The 26,621-nt window shown below is 36.7% G+C and overlaps 1 protein-coding gene across 1 annotated transcript; it reads left to right on the plus strand.

Moving 5' to 3' along the window:
- The first annotated feature begins 57 nt into the window (after positions 1-57).
- ccdc186 (coiled-coil domain-containing protein 186) lies at positions 58-25,978 on the plus strand. The gene is given in 19 exon segments (XM_055229829.1): positions 58-200; positions 1,081-2,024; positions 2,261-2,387; positions 3,569-3,697; positions 4,613-4,825; positions 5,908-6,027; positions 6,398-6,502; positions 7,272-7,370; positions 8,377-8,458; positions 8,532-8,678; positions 10,062-10,336; positions 11,779-11,820; positions 11,823-11,864; positions 11,866-11,949; positions 11,951-11,972; positions 14,061-14,159; positions 14,276-14,489; positions 19,412-19,631; positions 22,414-25,978. Coding segments are annotated over 18 exon segments (2,988 nt in total). The 5' UTR covers positions 58-200; positions 1,081-1,140; the 3' UTR covers positions 22,498-25,978.
- The last annotated feature ends 643 nt before the right edge of the window (positions 25,979-26,621 follow it).

Genomic DNA, 26,621 nt, shown 5'->3' on the forward strand with positions numbered 1-26,621 from the left:
GACGCTCAACACATGACCTCTTGCTAGTCTGTGATTGGTTAGTATTAACATGTCCCCGTCTCGCAGTGGCCATATTTGTTGATGTGTCATATCCTTATATCAAAGTGACTTGTTGGGACTATCATCTGTCTTTCAGGATCAAAGTTCACTATTACCTCTGTTGACTCTGCATTGAACCATTCATGAATTGTATAAATTTGGTGAGTACAATTTCAACCGTCAGAGAAATATATTCCATCGATAACAGATGCTACTGCTAGGCTAAAGCGTAGCATACTCGCTAGCTTCACTCGCTAATAAAACAGCATTTCAAGAAAAATACAAGGGATTAAACTGCAAAAATGCTTGATGTGACGTTGTTGTGCGTATCCCATGTATTGCACATTCGATCATTGTATTTTTATTGTTGTAAGTCTTGGCATACTTTGTCAAAGGCAGCATTTTCCTTAAAGATTAGTTAACGATGAAATGAGTCCTTGTGTTAATGAATTGCTCGTCCGCACACCCTTCCTGATCTACATTTGAGCACAGCAATTCAGTCGTATTTTACTCTTTATTAGAATTACTAGGTGCCTATACAAGCTACTATATGGCTATACACCTGTCACCCTCCATGATATTTGTATCGGGAAGGCAACAGACATGTTGCTTCTCGGATGGTACATAATGTTAAAAGACAGAATGTGTCAGTATTCTTGCCACGCTGATATTTGTTAACATAGAGAGGAGATTTAGACAAAACCATACAACATCAACGTCAGTCACAAATACATGTCTTAATAAATTATAATGGCACAAATAAGTCCCATCAACCTTGAGCAAATACAGCATCTGCATAATAACCTGATTTTTCAGAGAGTTTTGATATGAGCGAAAACAGAAGTAGGCCTAAAATTATTTCAAATGATTTGTTGTAATTGTATTATTAACCCCCACACACGCAATATGTACTATTCATGGCATTTGTGAAACCTTATCCTCAACATGGTTTTCTATTATTATTACCTTTACTAAAATGTCACCTTCCACTTTCAAATTAACTTAATGCTGAAGGATAAACAATTTTTCTTCTCTTCACAGATTTGAGGAGTGGGTGGTCCCAGGGTGGAGCCTGGACAGCCTCCATTCTATCTACACAAAATGGATGTATCAGAGGCTGAAGCAGTTTGTGATGAGGTCCCACACAACAGCACAGCTAATGCTAATGAGGAGCATCTTAATCGGACAATTGAAGTTGAACAGTGCAATCAAGTGAAAGATGAAGGAGATGCTGGAATAAATAACACAGTCACTGACACATTAATTCAGAATACAAAGGAGTCACTCTCGGTATCTTTAGACCAGAAGATTGATTTGGTTGATGATGCAGTTAACCATACAAGTACATCTCCTACGGATGGTGATGGATCTTTCAAAGAAAATAATGCTGCTTTGATTACCCCTGTTAGTACAATAGCAAATGTTGAAGAATCTCCCCCCTCTGGTTTTGAAGGCACTAATGAAACCTCATTGACTGATAAAATCTGTGATTCCCCCATCGTTACACCAGACAGCCCAGAAAAGCTAGTAGTCATGGTTGATGCGTCTGCTGTTGAGAAACAAGAATCAGGTGACTGTTCATCTTCTCAACAAAGCTCTTCTAACAACTCACTCAATGACTTGACAACATCTACAATCTCTAATGGCTCATCTACCCCCAAAACGGATACTATTGGTTCCTCTCCTGCAACAAGTCCTCAAATCAATGCCACAACTCCAGCTCCTAACATTTTGTCAAGCCCTTATGACACAGATTGCACCCGAAACCTGATTTCACAGATTGAGAATTCACTATCACAAGAATCACTGTTGGAAGAGCTAGAGTCTGAGCTTTTATCTTGTCAAAAATCTGAAAATGAACGTTCCAATGGAATAAAGGAAAGCCCTCTCATCAATGGACTATCCCCAGACCAAGAGGACTGCATGGCTGTTTTTGAGAAGTGTGTACAATACAAGTATGCACAACAAGAAAAGGCTATTCAGAGGTAAACCAACATTATTTGCAAAACCAAATATATTGAGATTCGTAAGTTTCCTAAATCTTGGTGCGTTTTTTGATTGCCTTTCTGCCAACTTTATTTTAAGTTGGTCTGCTTAAGCTGCCAAAAAACAATGAGCTTATTCATTAAAAAAAAAAAAATCTGTAACTGCCAACCTGTTGGCAATCCCTGGACATGTGAAATGAATTGAACACTGCGTTGTGTGTCTCGTGTATTCTTAGGTTGTTAGAGGAGAACAAGAGGCACCAGGAGCTCATCTTGGGCATCTGTGCGGAGAAGGACACCATGAGGGATGAGCTGAAAAAACGGTCTGAGACAGAGAAACTACACTTAACTACAATTAGCAAGGTAAACATGTTCCTTTTCAAGAATAAAAAAAAATATCTAGTTGTAATACTGTGAAAAAACAGAATAGCCTATATTATAAGCTTTGGTTTAGATTTTTGGATCCCCAATGGAAAATACTTGGACACAGTAGCCTACACATTACAATATATAACAAAGATTAAAAAAGTGGTAATTAATGAAAGTAACAAAAATATTAAAAGATGTGCCATATGTAGTACAAGTGAAATAACTAAAATTTAAATAGCAATTTTAGAGACCTTGTGCTTCCTTTTCTGTGCTGACTAGACATAAAGTTGAGGGCTAAAGATATGTTATCTCTAAATCTTTGTGAGATGGAGAGTAGTTTCAGTCATTTTTGCATAATTTATATTGACTGAGAGCATATAGTGTGAGGAGAAACACCAGGCATAGTGAAACCTAATTAAATCTGGAGACTGCACTTGTTTGTTCAGTGCCTTTACAAAAGATAAAACGTGACATGATGAAAAGGACAATAAGAATTGATAAGTGACATTTCACTGTATACACACATATCAAAGAGCTTACGCAAATGTTAAAATCTTATCTGATGACTTCTTATTCCCTGCCCTTTTAGCTTGAAAAGACAGTTCTTGCTCTGTTCATTTGCATTGGTGTGTCATCCTTGTTGCTATGGGCTACAGAGTAATTAGTTTAGGCTAATACCACCCATGTCCACAAAGCCTGAGTGGCAGATTTATTTTAGAGAATGCAATAAGATACAGAAGCAATAATGTTCACATCTACTACATTGTTTTACTACATGATTCTTCCAAGTGCCATGCGATATGACTTTTTTGCCATATTGATTGATCTTAATTTTCAATTCGATTTTATTTTGTCTTTATTGAAACAAGTGAAAATTTCTTTTCAATATTTAAATAATATGCCTCATGCTTGCCCTTACTGACAGAGGATCAGCTGTAAACATGTCGATTTAAAAGGGCCCAAGCTGATAATTGAATTGAATTGATTGAAGAAGAATGACTGAAGCTCAATGATTAATGATTAATTGTACAGGCCTAGTTCTTCCCATTTCTGCCACCTTTAATTTCCCTCTATGAAGTTTCAAGTTTCAGTTGTTACATAAAAATCAGGCGTGGTCAAAGCTGAAATGTTACCCGACAAGTTGCTCATCCTGTCTTCTTTGTGTGTGTCTGCAGTTGGAGGGTAGGGTGGAGGAGCTGCTGAGAGAGCTGAAGCACTCAAAAGACAAACTCACACACCAGGACAATGCGTCCAAAGCCTCAATTCTGCAAATGCAGAAGGAGATGGCCTACAGAGTGGAACAGGTACAAGTCGGACCTCACTGCTCACCACAGCCCCTTATAAGAGGCTTATATAATGTATAACATGGTCTGGTTTGTTTCATCCACCATTTTCTCTAGGTTTGAATTCATTTTTTCCATTTTGAGTTGATAAGCTTTGCTTAAAAAATATTTAGTCTGAAGTTTATACCGTTCTGCATGACCAACCCTTATGCTTAATTCCTGTAAATATAACTGTGCACTCAAGGTCTCTGTGCATCAAACTGTTGTTATTGCAGATGTAATCACACAGCAAATTAATATTGCAGACAAACACATTTTTCCACCCATAGTTTCCTCACAGGCTAAAGCATATTGTCTACTTTTGCTCTTGACACTTTTGTTACACCTCACAATTTTTTAATTTCACCGTTCAGTGAACAAAAGTGTGTGGACTTTGTGTCACTGTAAGCCCTTCTTTGCACTCTTTGGTACAAAGCTGTTGTGCCTCATTGAAAATTTTTTAGTGGTTGTATGTTATGAATTACATGCTTTGATCAGTTGCTCTGATACAGATTTACAGTGCATGCATACAAGTCAAAAATTGGAGGCATTTAACAAAAAGTGCTTTGATGCCCTTGAAAAAATAATTAAAGAATGCAACAAAATTGGTTTGTTTTCTTTGACATTGAAGTTGAGTCCTGGTTTGGAGGCAACATCTAAGACACAGAACACTTCTTACAAGAATTACAAGAATTCACTAGCCAATATTCCGTAATATGTTATAAAATGGCAATTCAATTTGTTGTAGCATTCCTTACAACATGACTGGATCCAAGAAGTTACAAAGATTATACAAAAAATATTTATCAACATCATCTGCCTTAATCTTGTCAACTCTGTATGTTGGTAGTAGCTTCTTGAAATGGAAAAACACATAAAATTTTGTATTGTTTTCAGATGAACAAGAAGTGTGATGAAGCTCGACAGGAAAAGGAAGCGATGGTGATGAAGTATGTTCGAGGGGAGAAGGAGGCTCTGGACCTGAGACGGGACAAAGAGAGTCTGGAGAAGAGGCTGAGAGAGGCCACTAAAGAGGTGGACCGGCAAGCTCTCAGAGGGAACCAGCTCGCCCAGGACAAGGGACGTCTGCAGCAGATGTACGATGCCAAGGTATATGTTGTAGGAATGGGCAATCTATTGGTCCCACTATTAGTATCTGTGAATATCTATATTTTTTTTTTCTCTGCGTGTTCATGTGTCATTCCCAGATCAGATTTGTCTTTTTGTAGTAAAAATGGAAATATATGAACGTTATATGGATGTATGTTTATGCAAACATGTAAGACTTTCTATCCCAAATGATACAGTCTGTTACTATTTTATGAGTGAAAAGTTAATTTATGATCTTTACTTCAAATTAAGATCAATTTGTGGTCCTTATATTAGATTTTAAAAGGTAAATATCAGAAGGAGGAAATATTGGTCATCAGCCACAGTAGCAGGCCAAATATTGGATATTTGAATCGGCCCATTCCTAATATGTGTAGCAATGCCAAGTAGAGCTACGTCAGCTGCACAATGCTATTATTGTTATACATCATATCACATGATGTTTCTTTGTAGGATGTAACTTTGTGCCAACAATGGTAATTTGCATACAAACACTTCCTCTGCTTAAGTGTAAAGGTGAGCGCTGAACAAGTTCAGAGAATATGGACCGGACACAGTGGAGCATTTGCTTTATTGTCAGTGAATGGTGAAGACCGATTTTCAGCTCTGGAGAGGGAGAGCCTTAACATTCATTCTAAACATTCTCAAATGTGAATGATTAAAAACACAACACTCATAGTTTTGATGAGAGAACATTTTAACATTGAAAAGCTCAGTCAGTTTAGCCAATGAGTGTAAATTGTATCTTTCAGTTGCATTTTAATTTATGGCATTATAACACCATAGTATTACTATTTTACCATTTTATTCTCACGGTTAGAGAACCAGCTGCCATTTTTATGAAATAATTTTGACATTAAAATACAACTTTACTCTCTAATCTTCACATTTGCCACTCACATGATCTCAAATTACATCAAATAATAGATGAAAACAATTTGTTAGTTTCAAAACTAGGATATCAAAATATTAAATTGTAATTTCTAGAATTGTGTCTTCATTGTGATTTGGTTTTTGTTACTTGACAAATGCATTGGGAATTTTCTGGTCCACTGAATGTCACAGATGTTTTTTGTGTCAAGGAAGGGGAGGCCACTAGACTCTCTCGGGAGGCAGAAAAATTAAAAGAAGAGATCAACTCCCATCTCATCAAAGTCAAATGGGCGCAGAATAAACTGAAAAGTGAAGCTGATGCACACAAGGTAATTGACAATACACTCCCTCAATTATTTACTAATGGTACCTTTGTAAACAAGCCTTTGAGACATGGCTGTAAAATGCATGTTGTTTCTGTGTAGAGATGGTCTGTTTAACTGCTACTCAGTTTGAATTATGATTACATGTCTTATAATTTAGCTCTAAAGAAACCGTAGGCACAAATGGTTACAATAATTTAGCTGCAAGGTAATAATCATTAAGGATGCTTCTATTTCTGTGCATAACAAATCATGCTTTTATTTTTAACTGCCTTCTCGCAAATGCAGGTTGCTGAAGGACACTTGTTCTATGCCATTTTGATTTATGTGAGCTGCTTTTGAAAGGACATAATAATGTTTGTGCATCTTTGTGCAGGAAACAAAAGACAAACTGAGAGAGACCACGTCTAAACTGGCTCAGGCAAAAGAAGAGACAGAGCAGATTCGTAAAAATTGCCAGGACATGATCCGAACATACCAGGTCTGTGGCATTTATCACACTTACACATCACTGCTCTATGTGTGCTTAACCGTCTCAATGCCAAATATACTATTATATATGCACTGTTTGACCTTTCCATCTTATTTTTGTATCATGTTTTTACTAATGTGGAAAAAAGAAAAACACTCTTCATTAGGGATGAGATAAGATCACATGCCATAAGATTTTGTGATTCAAAATTGCCACAGAATTATGCACACAGACAAAAATTATCTTGAAAGTTACACCCGGTGTTACACCTGAGTTATGCCGTAGTTCCAAAATGCAGTGCTCCATTTGACTGCAAAAACTCTGTAATAAATAAATAGATCAATCCAGTTCAATGTATGCCAAAATTTCATTCTCCTTGACCCAATCCCATTCCTCGTCTCATATTGAGGAAATTATGTCTTGTCCCGCCCCTATTTGTCACTATTGGAGCAATGGGGAGCAGTTTTCCTTTGCACCTTTTGATGGTGGTAAAGAGCTATCTTTAATCTCACTCAGTACTAGGCAAGTAGGTTGGTAGAGTGTCTTCTAAAACTCAATTGTTGGCCTGGTTCTCCAATTGATTATTGTTGCAGCCATTTTTTGCACTGAACAATTTTGATAATACTTATTGTACTTATTGTAAGTTGCAATATTATTTTTTTTTAACGTTTTTACACCTATATTGTACTACCTACATAATGACAGTTTTTGTCATTTGCTAATTGCGTATTATGATTTCAATGTTCAGCTATCTTACAATGTTTTGTTTCTTTTGCAGGAGTCTGAGGAGATTAGGTCCAATGAACTGGATGCCAAACTGAAGGAGACCAAAGGAGAGCTAGAAAAACACAAGCAAGAACAAACGGATCAATTAGAGGTAACAACAAACCATACATATTACATTATAAACACTTGTATGTGATTATTTAGCACAATTTTTCTTTCATCATACATTTTTATGATTTGAAAAATAATTTTGCGGACATGTAGGCACAGACTTGAACTTTGACATAATGACCCCTTTTTCTCACTCTGCCTCATTTAGACGGGAATCAACGTGTCAAAAATAAACACCCTATAAGTAATCAATATGAAAACGTGCTTTTCCACAACCCAGAAACCCATTTCCCTCCGAGTCTGCCCAATTTGCTGTTTACAACCACCTTTTCCTGTGCACACCGTTTATACAAGATTGACATTATTAACTGTAGACAATTGTGAATCGTCATGTTGTGATTCAAACAAAATGAATGACAGTGCTTATGACGTTTGTGCTCCAATTGCTAAAGCTGGAGCAAAAAGTCCTGCTGAAATGGTCGCAAAATGAGTTCATGTTTGTGTTGATTTTAGCCAGTGTGACGAGCCTACTATAAATACTGGTACTTCATAATTAATTATAATTCTCTGCTGGATTCAGTTCTATTCTATCTCTAAGTATTAAGTATTGAAACATACATAACCATTTAATACCAGGTTTTGCCTGCAGTGTCTGGTTCAATCACTCATCTGTTATTTTGTTGTGTTATTAAAAAAATTTTAAAAAATTTTAATCATCTACAACTGTTTTCAGACTACATTTTAGCAATGCATCAGGAAAATTATTCCTGTAAATATCTTGGTTTGCAGTTCAAGCATCGAAATGTGAATGGACCATAAAATGAACCCCAAAAAGTACAGAAATACCCCACTATACATTTGTTAGGGGCACTACACTAAATGTTTCTGTTTAATTTATCATAAAAATGACTTTTTGCAGTCCTTATAAATAACTGTAATTATAGGTGATAAATCCATATTTAAATTTTGCATATCTCCAAATAACAATGTGAATTATTCATTTTTTGTTCTACTGTATCTTTCACCACTATTTTACAGCTCATTAGGGTAAAGCAAAGGAGCTAGAAGATCTGAAGAAAAGTTACCAAAGAATCCATGGATGTAATAGTAGAGACACTACGCACCAAGGTAAACCCCTCGTCAAATTTCGTTAAGACTGCTTCGATTTAAATGTAATTATGTTTATTATATGTTCCTCTAGTTAAAATGCTAGAGGATGAGAGACCACGCTGGGAGGACGAGCTAAGCAAATACAGAGAAATTATCAACCGTCAAAAGGCAGAGATCGCGGGACGTCAGAGAGACAAACTGGAGGAGATCACCAAACTGCGAGGGCGCAGCAGCAACGGTATGCACTCTGTGATTAGACTGTGATTAAAGAGAGAGAACGCACAGGAGAATAAGGAAAAAGCAACTAAGGAGTAAGAGTAACCAGGACAAGCTTTTGTTGGTGATGAAGTAGGCCACATGTACATTTGCCACAATCTAATTCAGGTTTTTTATTCCAATATATTGCTGTTATTGATTCAGAAGCCTCCATGAAAATAAACCTTCACTACAAGGTATTATTAGGCAACTGTAAGACATGTTCTCATCACGTATGAATCCAAATTGTAATTGTTTTTTTAATCCAGTTAAAAAAAAACAAAAAAAACATCACAGTTGCCAGCAGTAAAATGAGCAATATTTGATGTTAACATAATTACTTACCATGTATGAACGAGGTGTAGCTAAATGTTTCCAAAATGTTCACCCCTACATCCACTACCTATTTATTACTTCTCTGTGATGTATTCATGCTTTTAGTGCCCAGGATTTAATGCAGAAACTTTTCTTGGATTTCAAAGATAGGCCAGTGACAGATTATAGCGCAGGGGGCAGCGAGGGAGGAGAGTCCCTTTGTGAGTGTGGGACAGGGCCAGCCTTTTGCACAAGGCTCCATACTGAAAGCTTTTTTTCCACTAACTGAAATGCTTTCTATTTTCACCAGTGAAAAGAGAGTGGCGTTGACCTAAATTAATATATGCAAGAGATCCTGGCGAGCAATTTATTACGTTTTCCACTGAGCGCCACCAGGTTTTTTAGCTAGTTATTTCAAAGCTACATTTTAACCCAGATAAGACTTGACTGTACAAGACGAGTACATAAAGGAACTGTGTGTTACCATTTTAAAAAAGGTACTACAGTCACAACTGAACATGGGTGGTCTGTGCCTTAACTTGGATATAGGTTACACATACAAGTTATTCTCAAAATCAGTATATGGACTCATGTGAAAGCTCAGAACCTCCAGATTTTACTCACTGAGCTGCGGAGGCTGCATTAGCACTGATTAATGAGTGGCAGCAGGCACTGTAGTTTTGGTAGTGAGGATTCAGATCAGAGTGTGTCCTTTTAGGTTTTAACCCAGTGGAATTTAGCAACAAAATGACAGATTTGTGTGAAGCTCAGTCTGCTTTCTGATTGGATGATCATCATGCGAACTAAAACAACATATTATAACATGAACATGGCCATCATGTCCAATGTTTTTGGAATTAATAGATTAATTAAAAAAAATAATTAAAAGCTATTCTTGATTTTAACATGTTTATCTTTTATCTGGGACTCCTGATAGGTCATGTCTCATCATTGACTGGTCAGCTACTGAAAATATTGCAGCCCATGAATTGAGTTATTGATTGAAATATCTCATATTAAGCTCAATGAATTTTGCATCCATTCCTACAAGGAACTTTTTTTGCTTACAGTGACCAGGAGGAAATCTCAGCGCTCCGGGAGGAAGTGGACAGTTTGACAAACCAGCTGTCGGACTTGCAGCATGATGTGGCGGGAAGCAGGGAGCGCGAGGCTGAGCTTCTGGGCTTCACGGAAAAACTGAGCAGCAAAAATGCTCAGCTCCAGTCAGAAAGCAACACTCTACAAGCCCAACTGGACACGCTCACCAACACGCACATGCAGCTCCAGGGTCTACAAGAGGAGACCAGCCGCAAACTGGAGGAGAAGGCAAGGGATATAACAGACACATGCAGAGTCCAACATGATCTGTGAAATTAGACCACTGCTTTATGAGGTCATAATGCACTAAAAAAAAAGACTTCCAAACGGTGTCCAGTGTTGTGAATCAGTGACCAAAAGCAATGTAGTTTAGCTCCACTGAGACAGTCCAGTTTGGTAGGGCTGCATGATTGTTTTGTTAACAAGCAATTGATTTAGCAATTATCCTTTCAATTAATCAATTAGTTTAGATGGCAAAAGTTTGAGTAAGCTAACGTCAAGCTGTTGAGGACATCCTGATGAAGTATATTTTCATAGGTAGGCCTGTGACGATAACAAATTTTGAAGTGCGATATATTGCTCAAGTAAATATAGACGCTATATGATGATATTGAAACAATTTTATGCCACTGACAGAATAACCCTAAAGCAGATTTATCCCTAAATTCTATGGTTAAAAATGAGGTGCAACACTTAAGTAATTAATTTGTATCTATAATGACTTATACAAGTTCTCCAATCTTATCATCTTATCATGCCAAAAAAAACATTTAATACTAGTGTAAAGAATGGTACACACGATAAATGTTCAATATATTACAGATGGAACAATAAGTCAGTATTATTGTGGCAGGCCTATTCATAGGTCGGTAGGGTTTTCATCAAAAAGGCTGAACATTTCCTGCGTCAATTTGATGTCATTTTTGCTTTGAGTCATAAAGCCTCTTCTCTCCTTACATGGCATGTTTTGGAGTTTTGTATATAGTCCAGATAACAATTAGCTGACTCCTAAATAAGTTGTTGCTTATTTTGGTAATCAATTTGTTGGTATTAATCAGTTGATTTGGTTCAGCTCCACACCTTTTCCCCTCGCACCAGCAGCCAATGCCTTTGTTGTGTTTAAGATTTTTAATGTACACTTTGATGCAACAGTTTTCAGTGCAGAAGGCTGCCAGTTTGTTTTATGTAACTTAAAGTGTGTTCACTTCCAATCAAATGAAAAAGCCACTTGTTGCTTTTCAAGAAATGGTGTTATTTGATACTCTCAGGCTAAATGTGAGGCGCAAGCAGTGATAAACAGGTCTGACAGAAAAAGGGCCACATGCTGTTGCTATGAGAGCCTCAATTTACTGGCAAATGCGTAATAATTGGTAACATGGCAACCAGGAAAATGATTAACATTTGTGTTTCTTAGCAAATTTCTCATTAACTAGTATTGTCACAATTCTAACATTTTTTAACTCAATTTCAATAATAAGGAATAGACTCCATATTGATTTTGACAGGTTTTTTTTTGTTTTTTTTTTAAGATGATAGACTGTTATTTTCAACACAGACTGATGGTGCTTTCTTTAAGTTACCAAGTTACGTAATCTGATAGTTCCGATAAAGCCTAAGATGTAAAATATCTATGTAAAAATGGCTTTGTTTTCCTCTCCTCTCATTTTTAGTCTCGGGATTTGAAGCAGGAGGAGGCTTTGAGACGACAGGATGGGTACAGGGTCTGGAGCAGGAGAGGGCCACTCTGCAGACAGAATTTGTCCCAGCTCAAAACCAGAGTGGACGAGCTAAGAGACGAGCTCACAACTCAGAAAAGGAAACAAGCCGCCAACATCAAGGATCCTGACAAAACAACTCACTCAAGGTTAGCAGTTCGCACAGCACTTTTACAGTTTTCTCTCGATGCAGCAGACAGCTGTGTCATTAGAGGCTTAATGCTGCCACATATGGAGATTCTGTGATTATGCAGCAGTGAGAGCCATTTGGCATTTTCTCATTCAACCGAGTACTTACTGTATTCAAGTCAGTGAGTTCAATATTTTTGCCTCAATTCTGCACGTGACTTTAAAATGTTAAAAACCGGCAATCCAGACACAGTAACGCAGAAGATATAAATGGTAATGGCATTGTAGATTCTAGCCTTGTGTCATAAGTTTTCATTAAAGGGCCCATATTACTCTGTTGTCTGATCTAAGTTATAATGTTGTTTTTCGCATCACAAACATACCTGGAGTTGTGTTTTGTTTCATTCACACATATCTAACACAAACTGCATATTTAGGCTGAGTGTTTTTTAACCTTCACTAGAATCATTTGAATGATTTCATCCCTGAAATTGCCAATCCTTTACTGAACTAAAGGTAAACGGTTCATGACATCACAAAGTAGAACAGAGTCTTTTTGATGTAAAAAGGTACTGAAACATGCATGAATGAAACAAACACAAAACTGGTATATTTTTGAGGGACGGTAACAGCATTATAACATGGTTTGAGTAAATTTTGTGTAATATAGGACCTTTAATTGACTGTGATGGTCATAATATTGAATGTAAAAACAGTCTCAGGTAGGAGAGCTAGACGCCAGCACTGCTACAATGTTTTCATAAAATGTCTAAAAGGAAAATCTGAGATCATTTATATTACAGTTTTAGGTCCATGCAATACCACTGGGGATGGTAATAATAGCTTATCAATAGATGGATGTCACAGTATAATTTTAAGAGAAATGAAGAGAATTTTAAAAGAAAAACATAATTTCAGTGTAATCGAAAAGTCAACATCAGTGTAAAGTGCATTTTATCTGGCCATTTGTCACTTGATCTTGATTCAGAATGCTTGTTTGAATAGAATAAAAATAATAAGTCAAACATCTGTAGTGCTTGTATAAGGGTTTGTGTTTTCAGTGATAAAGCTGCTCATGTACTAGAATAATGGTTACACATTGGACAGTAAAATGTTAATGTTTTACAACTATAGTAACAGTATATTATATTTTTACAGCCCTGAATACCGCACCAAGAACTTACAAATTACCTATCAAGTTTACATGCCAATTTGCCATTAAAATGTCTGTAATCTGAATTCCCGCAGTAATTGGAAGACTTGTCCAATAGATGCAGATCCTCCTCGTACAGTAGAAGATATGTTGGACTGACAGGACAATTTCCTTGGGGTTGCCTGGTCATTTATCAAGTCGATGCTCTGATAATGTGACAATGCGAATATTCATTTGGAGGTTTTGCTCATGCAGCGCAGGTTTGCTGAGGCTGCACTCCTCGGAAAATTATTCAAATTGACGTTCACTGAGTTCAGGACAAATCTTCATTTATGCATACCTCTGACTGTCTCCGTCGTCTTTTGTGGAATCACTAACTACTTCAGGGATTCCTAGTCTCTGCTTCCTATTTGATGTTAATAATGAGCTTTTTAAGTTGCTATAATTTATACTGACAGATATTATTGTCAGACTGTTAGTGTTGTTTTTTAGGATGTCCGCAGTTAATGGTCCTGTTTGACTTTGCAGAATGTATACAAAATAAAGCTTATACTAAAAGTTGGACTAATCACAATTTGCAGAGAACAATCATTAGCCAGCTAACTGCAGCCTTTAATGTGATAAATATACCAACTCAAAGAACAAAATATCCTGTATTTTTATAGAAAACTCTTGTTGTACAGTTTAGACCTCTACAATCATGTTCTGAAATGCATAGGATCCTTGTATTAGTTTAGCCGTTTATATTTCAGTCTTCTCTCGAATGTTAAAGCTCCTGGAGTGCAGCGTGAACTTTGAACATTATCCAAAATCATTCAGCCTTGTAATAATATGTCTATTATTTTAAAAGAAGGGTATTTCTGTAGTTGACCTTGTGGATATTTTATAGTAGCTGATAATAATCAACCAAAAAAGCATTCACATCTCAATCATTTTCTACCTTGTTTTGTTTCAGCTCGTAAAAGATTAGAGCAGGTTGAAAATGGAGGCTGCGAACGAGATGCGAGCAGCATGGGCAGTCGTTCCAGTTCTTCAGGTATCAATCATCATAACGGTAACATTCATTTTATGTTTTATTTTCTCCTTTTCACTATGATTTCCAACATTTTAATTACTAGACTTTATTTTTCAGGTTATAGTTTAATTATGTGCTATGTTGTATCTACTAAGGCTCCTTGAATGCACGGCACAGTGGTAGCGTTGAGGATCGCTCGCCTGAGAGCCATTCTGTGGTGGTCACGGACAGTTTTCCAGAGGTGGACAAGGCTGTGCTGGTGGAGCGGATTGTCCGGCTGCAAAAGGCCCTGGCCCGGAAACAGGAGAAGATTGAATTCATGGAAGACCACATCAAGCAGCTGGTGGAGGAGATCCGTAAGAAAACAAAGTGAGTGGCATGAATTTTTTTAAATGTGCAGACCTTCTACCTGAAAAGTTCCACAGTGTACCTTAAACAACTGGAATACTTAGTTGAGAAATGACAAGAAGTTTCTGGCTACAATTAACTTGAAGCATGTAATACAGCCACCCAAGACTGTGGTAGAGGAGCATAAAAAGATCATCATCATTAACCTGTAGCAATTTCTTTCTTTTTTAATTACTTAGAAAGTCACAAACAAGACTTGGTTGTAACCCGCAAACAATTATTGCTCTCAGGAAGATATTTGACTTTATCTAATAGCACTTTGAGGTTCTTCTTGTTGCATATAAAGAAGCTACTAGGAATTAAAAGGTGCTTACCATACGACCTTGACTGAACAAATTTGCTTTGACAGTTTAGCCTGGGTACCTCTCTCTATCTCCACCTCTCATCCCCAGACTTCTAATGATACAGTAATTTGTGATAAACTTCTGTCAGACCTATTTATAGTTGAGTGGATTGGGGGCACTAGAGATTCACTATGGATTGTTAATTATGTTTTGTCAATCCGAGCCGACGTGAGACTGAATGAAGGACGTTAGGGCTAGCATAATCGGTATATGGGTTCACCTCTTACTCAAATAGAGATTTAAGCATCCATGTTTACGCTGCTCAGTGAGTGGAATTGAGTAGAATAAATTACTTTATCAAAGTCGCAGCAAAAAGTTCTTAATGAGACATGAATCATTACAAAACTTGGACAGCTATTCCTTCCAGAAAAATAAAATGTCTAGTGTTGACACTATTAGCCTCAACCTACATTCAAGAGTTAAAATTTAGGACGAATCCCACGGTTGTGCAGCTAAATTTAGCTGTATAAAATTCTGAGCGAGGCAGGGGGTGTTGCTTGCTGGATGTGGATGTGAATCGTGTCCTTTTTGCCTTTCTCTCCCCATACCTCTAGGACGCCCTGGTGAACACAGACGTGATAACTGAGCCTCAAGCAGGAGGGGGGGAAATGGAGTTAGATATGTGGAAGCACAAGTTTAGAGCGACTGATAAAGGATCACATGAGGCGGAATGTTTTTGTTTTTATTTAATGAAATCATATGCCATTATGCAGCTGAAATGGTCTCTAAATTCAAAATACTGTTCTGTGCAGATGTTGTTGGCAATTCTAAAATGGCTATGAACAATGAACGTGACGGGGGAAAAAATCAGTTTTAAAAAGTTTCAATTCAAAAACGTTGATTTCCTAACCTGGGGTAAAATGCTCTTTCCATTGATAAACACTCATCTCTAAAATGTTTTGTTCCTAAATACCAAATAGAGTTTTCAGCAATATACTAGCAATTGGCAGTTTCAAGACTGCTATGAACAATTAAAGATGTAAGGAAATACAAAAAAAATGTTTTAAAGGTATTTGAGACTACCAAGATACTGGTCTTCTTTGTCTAAAATGTTTAAACTTGAGTCCAGGTTAGAGCACTAGGTTATACGTTCAGTCTTTACATAGAGAAGAAAAAGCAAATTTTAAAAAAGTAATAAATCCCCCTGATAATGTTTACACAAAAAAGTTATACATTTTTGTAAATTGTCTCCCTAAAAAACATTTTTATGTCCAATACATTTGCATAGTCCTGTACATTCTGAATTTACATTGTACATTTTCATCACATTTCACATGGGCTTAAGAAGGACCTCTTCTTTCTCCAAGGACAATATCTGTCCTTCAACCCTTACACCTGCTTAATATCAGCATCACACCTAAATGGCCTTTTTATGTGCGCTGAATTCGAATGAAAGCCAAGAACCGTTGGAACAAAGCAGGAGGTGGGCTGAGGGCGTTTTTATGCAGGGAGCAGCCTTTCAGTGCGTTAGGGATGCAATCAGCGATAACTGCGCACTGGGACCAAGTAGGTTTTGTTGTTAGCCGGTGAGCATGTGCACCTATTGAATGCGTGGAGAATAATGGGATGGACGCATTCAAGGTTATCAAGCGATCTCCAGTCTCAAACTGTCAAACCTAATCTTTCCTTTTGGTAGATCAACTGTAGTACTGTTTTTGACTCACGTGGTCAATGGATAACTCATGCCAATAAGAATGCATGTATTTTCAATAGTTATCTGATAATTTATTGAGGAAAAATATACTTGTTGTTAGCCATGTTTAATGGTTTGTTACTATTTGATTGGAGCAGTATTCCTAATCATTGTTTAGACTTTTTTTTTTTTTAATTGCCCAGCTCTTCATGCTTTAGTGCTAATGGGAAATGGCACCATAACATTAAATTGTACTTCTTAACTCACCCCGTGATAAGGTTCAGTCTTAAATTTACTTTTGAACTAGATGACTCCAAATACAGTACAAATCGTAGATAAATCCACATTTTAACATCGACAAAAGGCACTCGATGTTTGCTCAAAATGTTAGCAAGTTATACATAACAAAATGAAGTGTACTATATAGTGCTCAAAAGGGGCTTCCATTGGTATTTATCTTGAGTCTCTCGTCTCTTACTTTATTCATCGTGGTGCTGGTGCATGCCTTTCACCACATCCTCATCTCTCTACGTCTTTAATTTCTGTCACTTTTTGTTCATTTCAAACACTGTCGCAAATGGAAATGGGCTCCAAATATGGGCTCAATGTAAAGTCTAGTTAGAGGTAAGTCTCATCTTTCTGCCTGTGCTAGCTGTATGACTGCTACTGCTACTGGTGGTGGGCTGTGTTATCTAGTGCCTGTTAGCTTTTATTTTTCTGTCATTGTCGTTGTGTTTATTTAGTTGTACTTATTTATTGTAGTTGTAGAATTAGGAGTTAATAGTGTGTAATGCTGTTTGACTTTTGATAAATGATTCAAATGTAATATATAATGTTTTAAGTTATGTTAATTTGATCTTTTTAATGTATTTTCCCCTTATAGTTTTGTTTCATATAGTGCATGGTATTTTATTGTCCTTGGTTAGAGGAATTCAACATTATTTTATCAGAAGTCACTGGCATGTTTTGCCTACCTCTTTACATCTGAATACTGTAATTAGTTGCTTATTTATGTTCATCTTGATTCACTTGCCTGTTATGCCATTCGTGATTCCGTCATCAATGCATTCATGCTATAGAAAAAGCTTCAACCATTTTTGTCATAGTAAGATGGTCCCCATTTTTTCTCTTGAGCAACAGCAGCAGAAACATTTGCTTTCTGTTTCGTCATTCTTTGCATAACTTTCTTGTTATTTGACCTTAGAACAGCATTGTCATGAGACAAAAAATTCAAACTTTATTTTGATGCCTGAGAAAAGTGTAGATACTGTTTTTAATACTACAATGATCAATAAAGATCACATTTTTTTGACCATATACCGTAATGTAATTTTTAACACAAAATAGTTTCGTCAAACTTTGTGTGATTCTGTAGTTAATGAAGACCATTGTAAAACTATTATCAATACTTCTAGTTTCAATACTGGTTTTAGTCTCAATTTGGTATCTGGTAGTGATTTGACTAGTTTTACGTTATGAAATTATAAGTTATAAGTTATATGTAACTAAGCCTGTCAAAATAACACATTTTGAAGTTTGATATATTGAACTAAATATAGACTATAAACGATGATATTGAAACCAAATCATAAAACAATATTCTTAAAAATATGACCTGAAATAAATAAGTAAAAGAAGGCAGCACTTAAGCAGTTAGTTTGTATCTATACGGTAATTAATCATACAAGTTATTTATTCAACCTTATACAGCTCAAATCTTATCATAATACAGGAAAATTGCCAAAAAGTTCCCACTAGTACAAAGGAAAAAGTACAGCTGATAAATATTTCACCCCAAAAATTATTGTCCCATCAAACATGTATTGAACGATATAGTCGATATAGTCGATATAGCGATTATCGTGACAGGCCTGTATGTAACCTCCAACTGGCTAAGGACCTTGTCTGCAGCGAGAGTTCAAAAACAAGCAAAAATCATAGCCGCTCCATTCATTTATCATCCCATTTACAACTTCACAATGGACAGACTAAGACACTAATTTCCCCTAACAGCACTTGTAGCTCAGACTGTTTATCTCTTTCTGTTGGTGCAAGTGAAAGAAAGCCAATAATGTGGGCAGTAATGATGAATTTGAATTGTGGTGACAGATATTTGGAGTTTTTCTCTAAATTGAGATAAAGCTCTCTTTTGAGTTCACTTCCGCAACATGGCTAGTATAAATGTGACTTATTGCCTCTATTGATCAAAAAAGCACTGATTACAGAATAAATATTGTTACTTTGTTTATGAGAATACCACATTTGTATTACCATTTTTGTTTAGCTGCTTTTTAAACTGTTGGGATAAATATTAGACTCTTGGGGTCCACCATATTCTCTGCTTTTAATGGAATGCTACAGCACTATATCCTTGATCTGATGGAAAAATATTGGGATTCAGATGACATCATGACATTCTATTAGCCAATATTATTTAGTAAAGATGGAGGGAGGTCAAATTTATATTGTTAAAATGCAAATTGTAGTTTTAATATAGTGAGTTCTTGGATCTGATCTTTTCTATTATTGTCTAGACCCAACATTTGTGCGTATAGTTCTTGGGAAAGTACAAGGTAAAAACGAGATCTGGGATTATGTCGTCATCACATTTTAGAACCTGAAGTTACCAATTGTCATATTTTAAGCCAATTAATTATGCAAAGTTTCATCCTAGGCTTGTCTTATAAAAATGTCAGCGATGATTTGTTTCATTTCTAATGGGTTCAAAATGGCCTCTAATCCATGTTTATACCTACAGCCTTCAAACTCAGAAAACATTTATTTCTCAGTAGAAGCTCCCTCCTGTGAATTAGTTTTTTGTTTTTTTTATTCCCTCTGATGACTTGAGCGACACCATATTCTTTCCTAAAGGTGTTTCTGACTCACTTGCACGTCTGTCCCCACAGAATTATCCAGAGCTATGTACTGAGAGAGGAGACTGGCGCGCTGTCGTCAGAGGCGTCGGACATTAACAAAGCCCACCTGAGTCGCAGAGGGGGCATCATGGCATCCCTGTACACCTCGCACCCGGCGGACCATGGCCTGACCCTTGACCTTTCGCTGGAGATCAACAGGAAGCTGCAGGCAGTGTTGGAGGACACTCTGCTCAAAAATATTACTCTGAAGGTGAGCGAGGCAACTGCACCTGATATGGTCTAAATTAATGTTAGGTAATATGTCAATAAATATGTAGAAAGAGTTCATTTAGGTTTAAACCAACTGGATTTTGACATTGGAACTGGCAACCCAAACAAAGACAAATTTATTATAACATCAACAACTCAGCCATCATATCCAACATTTTTGTCATTAAGAACTAATCGACATTACAGTTGTCATCAGTAAGAGCTCTGTTTGATCTGAACATGTCTACCTCATATCTGGGGGCACAGAGATGTCATGTTACTGGAATTTTAAAAGGAACTGGATTTAAGATTTTGATTTCAATTGTTCCAGATCCAAGAATCAATAATTTTACTAAAGTCAGTGTCTTGCCCTTCCTAACCCTAAACATTTGATACACTTTATTGGAAGAATTGACAGATGATGCAAAAATCAATGGTAATTGCTGCCTGCCCTCCTTCAAGGTAAAGTACCGGTATAAGGTTGGCCTGTGTGTAATATGTGCTGATAACCCACCTGATCACCTTGGAGATATAGAGAGGGTTTGGGATATATACACACCAGATACGTGCGCTGTCTGTGCACTTTAGAGTGACAATGATGGCAGCTATGTCCTACGGTCAATAAGAAATCATTTTAGCCACCAAGAACCCAGTCCAGTCACTAACAGACAATTTCCCCAATTATATGAAACCAAAGGCATTTTGTAGAATAAATATGCCTCAGTTTGTCATTTCTTTCATTCATCACATGCTGCATCAGATTAAATAGATTTGCCAATAGAGCAAACAGTAAACAAATGTGTAGACAGTGTAAGGTTCTAGGTTGTTGTCGTAAGTTGATTTTGCCACAAACATAATTAACAAGAATAGATACTCTAACTTTAATGAGTCACCTTTTTTTTGTCCACCATAGAGCGTATTTTAAATTCAGCACTTTGTGACAAAAGGAGACCGCTGCACTCGGTCTGCATATAATAAAGAAGTATTTCATTTCTGTTCAGTTCCTGAAAATTTGTGCTTGTGAATATAAACGATGTGACAAAGGGTGTGTGAGAGCTATGAACTAGGAATGAGTTGTTTATACACTTCTTTCTTGTGCAGTTTATCAGTTATGCACTTATTTCCATAAAAGATGTCCAATATTCTAATTATGTGATGTTTTGAATTTCACAGCATAACGGGAACAAAATTCCCCATACTGGTTTGTTGTTTACCACCATAACTCATAATCCCTATGCAAATATGTCTTATCTTACGAGCTGGGTGATGTAATCTGAAACTCATCCATCTTGGATGTAATTTTTGCAGTAGTGTGCACTGTATGCCAGTGACCACTGAGCCAATGGACAGCTGTGGACCATTACATGTAATTACTGATCCATAAAAAGTGCAGTCTATTAACATTTTGGCTAACATTTGCACATTTCAATTATGCGAGTTCCTGTACACCACGCAAAGCCAAAAATACACACAAAATGAATTCATTAAAGAAAAGGGACAAAGAAATCTCCTCCCAGGTGTGCCTTTAGGCTCCCACATACTTTCATTTAAATTCTTTTTACACTATTCCTTGTTCCTCTCCTCCCACATCTCTGGCATTCCCTCGACAGCTCTAATGAGTCTGAATGCCTGTCCAAAACTCACCAATATAATGGCAGTATGTTGGATATGAAAGGAAATTACAAATATGTGGCGAATTCTAAGGATTTGGAGCACTTGGGTTGTCTTATAAAATATTTCAGCATCAGTACATTGAGTGAACTTGATCTGGCTGTGTCTTTGGTTTGACAGCTGTCACGACACTGGGCTTGTCAGGTTGTCACTTTTAAGATGGATGACGTTTTTTGAAAAACAATTCAAATGTTGGACTGTTGATGCAAACAGTTTAAGGGAAGAGATTCAACGCCTATAGAATCTTGTTTTCTTCCTCCAGGTCAGTTAACATAATGATTTAAAAATAATGCTGGGATCATGAACGTCCCAAAGACTAAAATTATCTATATAGGACCTGTGTCTTTCTGATTATCTACAGAGGGGAAAGTATCTTGTCCATGGTATTTGTTTGTTTTGCAGTTTAAAATAATCTAATTTGAAACACCATATTTATTAAATACATTGCTGGTTAATGGTGTAATCTTTCTAGTGGAGGGTGGGTCAACTGTTTCCATTGAAATGTTATTGCTTTGCCTTGAATGGAGCACAGTATGACATTAAACTTGTCCATCTCCACGGAGTTAAGCAGGTGGCTTTACCTGGCCACGTTACAGGTCAGATCTGCAGAGAGGCACACCCCCTCACTATATGATTACATGTTTTTTGGGGAAATTTTTGCCATAAAACCACCTTTTGATAAATTTCAGGGAAAGTAAAAATATCTCCAAGGCAGTGGACCAGAAAAGTTACATAGCGCACCTTTTAAAGTACGAATGTTCATTTGGTCCATTAGCTACAACTGTGATTAATGGTAGTTGTAATTTCTTTTAATAATCTTTCTATTTTTTATTAGATGTAATTAGTGTTTTTTTCGCCTTCCAAACTTGATGCATCCTACGACCTCTTCGTAAAATGTGGTGTGGGAGTGTTTTCTGCCTGAGTCGTCTTTCTGTAGTTGAAAGTGATTGACAGTAAACAGGAAGTACTAATTAATGACAGTAAATCAACAGGCCTAAATTAAGACTTGGCTGCTTTCATAACGACTCTGATTTATTGACAACTAATTGGCAAATGAGATGCAAGTGCAACTTCACCAAAATGTTTTGAATACATTTCTTTTTGTTTTTTAGGAGAATCTGCAGACGCTGGGGGCAGAGATCGAGAGGCTCATCAAACAACAACGTGATCCCGGCGACAATGCAAGACGGAAGTAAAATACAAAATAACTTGATATTTAAGGGAATTCAGTTTCATTCAGTTTCGTAAACCATGTGAAATTTAAAACATTATCCTGCACTCGATATTTGGAGACATCAGTTTAAGTTTTGAAAGTGCCAGTAGCTCGTCAATTTGAATCTGGACATACTTGAACTGCCATCTGTGAGAACCAAATATTCTTCCAGTGGCTCAAGTCTGTCTGTGAAGAGAGCCTTGCAAAAATCTGCTTAACAAATCACCTCCTTCCATCTTGAATGTACAGCAGAATAATCTACTTGGGAATGGTCACTACAAGATAATTTAACCATTACAAATGAGTTCAGAGTTCCTTCATCGCAGCTCCGCTAAGTGGGATGTGGTTTCCTGGCGTTTCCTCTACCTCTTTTCCCAAGTCCATCTGCCACAAACCAAATGTATTCTTGCTTTTGAACTCGCCACACTCCATATGTGAAAAGAAGAAATGCATTTGTGGCTTTTACGCACCACCTGCATCAATATTCCCATTTTCTTTGTGCAGCACTTAAAAACGACCAAGCAAGAAAACAACTTCTGCAATGTTGAGTGAAGCCAGCTCCAGAAGTGTAGTCAGGCGCCATGTTTGTGAATGTGTGCAAAGCTGAAGGAAAGCTGACCATGTAATGTTAAAGTGTGTAAATAGTGATAATAGTGTTAATTTATTATTCTTTTGTAGCTAAGAGAAATTTTATTTTTAAATATGAATGATTATGCTTTTATTTTAATCATATCTTGTTGATTTAAATATTTTTGCCTCTTTTCTTTTTTACTTCTATTGGTCACAATACAGGTGCATCTCAATTACAGAACATTGTGAAAATGTTATTTATTTCAGTGCTTTAATTCCATGTGAATCTCATGTGAAATAAACTGAATGTGCACGGTCATAAAATTAAGAGTTTATATATTTTTTATCAATTTTTGTTCATTTATTGCTTTATAGCATTTAATAATGCTTAAAATGTTATGCAGAATAGGGATGCATGCACTGGACCGTTACTGGCGTCTGATGTCAGCGCAGATGTAGAAAAATTTGGTGATTCAGATATCAGCTTTCAAATATTGTTTCAAACAATTGCATCTATAAATAAATGTAATAAAAACATGTTTACTGATCATAGTTGGCCCAGAAAGTATTTCTGTTTAACGCAACTAAAATGCTGTTTTACGTCTCTGCGCTGGTATTGTAACTATATAATTCTGAGTATCAGCAAATCAGTATAACTGAAAACGCTGAATCAGTGCATCTTTAATACAGAACAAAAACTGATCCTTGTTGCAAAAGCATGTTGTGTAAAAATCGTATAAAAGACCATACAACTTGTTTGGCTGAAATGTAAAAGGAGAAAAAAAAAATAACTTAAACTGAAATCGTTTATTTTTCCTTGATTTATAAAACATTGACATGCACTTGTTGGCACTAGTCATTTGCATCTATGACATTTCACCATTATGAAGAAAATGAAGTTGAGACTTTGTCTTGACTACACCTGCACTGTGTGTGATAATCTCTTCAAGGGAAAGGGGCAAAAATGTTTTTATTCCTTTTGATGATTTTTTTTTTCTCTATTTGTTTTTCAGTGGAGCCCATCAAAAACAAGTCAAAGGGTTTGTAGCTATAGCTCAGGAGAGCCAATAGAGAGAAAGAAATATATCCTGGGACAAAGTGCAATTCTGTTCCTACTTTTATTAAATTACCATTTTATTTTTATGTTTTGTGTGGCAGAAAATTGTCTTTTCATGATTGTGAGTTTTGTGTTATGTTGCCTCTGTGTGCATGGCTACAATTTATGTGCCTTTTTAACATTGCACAATTGTGTTTCGGCTGCCTGGGCTTGTGGACATTCTCCAAATTGACCCTAAAGTTTTGTAAAAGATTTCTGAACTATAAGCACGTACTAGCACCTGCAGAGCTATACTTCCTCATTGACACAGCATGACAAGCAACCTGGTTTAGAATGTGTAAGCCATAAGTATTTGATGTGATGGAAATAGCTGTCACAGGAGATAAGTCTCTTGCCTCTTTGTAGCTCAATCGGATGCTGGCTCTATGGGTCACGAATGGTTACTGGTCCATCTCCGTAGCTACGCCTAAGGGCAGTGTAGAAATTAAGAGAGAAAATTTTCGAGGATCGAGGTCTTACAGCTCTTACAGCCTAACTATACAGTGCATCTGGTGTGGAATGTTTAATGTAGCAGGAACTGTGTCAGTGTGTTTAACGTCCACATGACAAGAGGGTACAGTTCCTGTTTTTTTCATGTCTAGATAGTTTTTCATGTACTTTGGTTCCTATCAACCCAAAACCTACACTGTACTAATCCTCCAGCATAGTAGTTTTCTTTTGCCAAACAAAGAACTGGTCAAACACACAGGATAAACTGACTACTTTACTAACCAGGCATAATGTAATGACTGATGATGGTGATGGTGAAATTAACACAAATTATCTCTACTTAATTAGTGGCATCTATTATATATTATTATATTGTTGCTTAAAGGTTTGTCTGCTGAGTCTGTGTTAAGAAGCTCAACATTTGGCCAAAAAAAAATTATTTTAAAGGAGACATACAATGCAAAATCAACTTAAATGGGTTTTTAAGCTCAACAGTGTACGCTCATCATTGGCTTATTAAAAATGTATATTGATAGATTCCTGCATGTTTGGGTAACACAGAAATTTTCATCGACCCTGCTGTCCAAAATCTAAAATGATTATATATTCATGTTGTAGTTCAGTACTAAGTCATTGAAAAAGCGCATAACATGTCTTCTCTAAAACAAGATTCCTGCCCTTGTGCCATGTTGCTATAGAAATCTACCAAAAGTGCCAGGTGCAGAGTGTGGGTTGTGATTGATAACATGAAGAAGCTGAAGAAGTTAATGCCACACAGATCATTGGGTAATACTGTCCCAACTATCTCATCATAAATATTAATTAATCGGGCAAATGATCAGAAAGCCGTTTATTTGGCATCAACTCTCAGAGCAAATGAAACCAGGCTGTAGCTTTTGTCGGTGAATGTGATTTGTGAGTTTCGTATGTGTAATGTTGCTTCTCAGTAAAAGATCATGAAAAAAATATTTGTATTTCAGTAGCTCTACTTACTACAACTATACCAATCAACTGGGTTATTGTTGGTTTATCCACTCTTTATCCCGGCTTCGGACCACGCAAATCAGGTTTCATGTGACGTGAACTACTGAAATTCTGCTTCTTCATAGTGTTTTACTGAGAAGCATCTGTTCCTATGTGTAATAAGTACGGCAAAAATGATTTTATGATCTCTCTTCTGTGCAATGATTCTCCCCCATCTGTTATGTGGATTAAAAAAACTGTGATTATGTATACATTGTAGATATCGTTCTGTAAAAATATGATGATGAAAAGTTTTTAAAAACACTGATTCCGGGTTATGTTGTATATACACAGTGTCTCCAGGGAATAAAAGGCGCCAACTCTTAACTTTTTTTGTTGTTGATGAGTGGTGGTTTTCTGCTGTCCTCTGTACCGCAATGTCTTTAGTTACACGTCCATGTGGAAAAGAGGTTGGACTTGGGGATGTGGAGATAACCTCACGCACGTCTTGTAGCCCACTTCAGAAGCAGCAGTGTCAGCAGAGCCGGAGGTCAGTGCTCAACGCTGCACCACTGTCAATCAAACCAGGGACACACTTGGACATGAACACCACTTAGACTGGGGCAAAGAGAGTAGAAAATTAGATCATTTCTTTTTTCTTTTTTTTTGTCCTGAAGGCTTTATTGGACAGGACTTGCATAAAATAGGGAAAGAGAAGGATATAGTTGTAGTAATGGGAAGGGAGCAGGTAGAGACAATCGGTCAACGCCTTAAACCATTACACTACAGTGAACACAGGAGTACATGAAACTAATTTTTGTCTCAATTTGTGTACAATTTTCTGTCTGCCAGTAGTTCAGTAGTTTATTTTTTTTACTTTGGCCAGAGAGCAACATGACATAACAAGCTATTTCATTCAATTTGCAGTATTTTGTAAGTACAAGTACACACTTAAACAAGGCAAGGTCAGTTTATTTGTATAACTCAACTCATCCACAGTAAGAAACACATTAAAATCACAATACAAA

This window comes from Periophthalmus magnuspinnatus, chromosome 19 (assembly GCF_009829125.3).
Source record: "Periophthalmus magnuspinnatus isolate fPerMag1 chromosome 19, fPerMag1.2.pri, whole genome shotgun sequence".
In the NCBI taxonomy this organism is placed as follows: domain Eukaryota; kingdom Metazoa; phylum Chordata; class Actinopteri; order Gobiiformes; family Gobiidae; genus Periophthalmus; species Periophthalmus magnuspinnatus.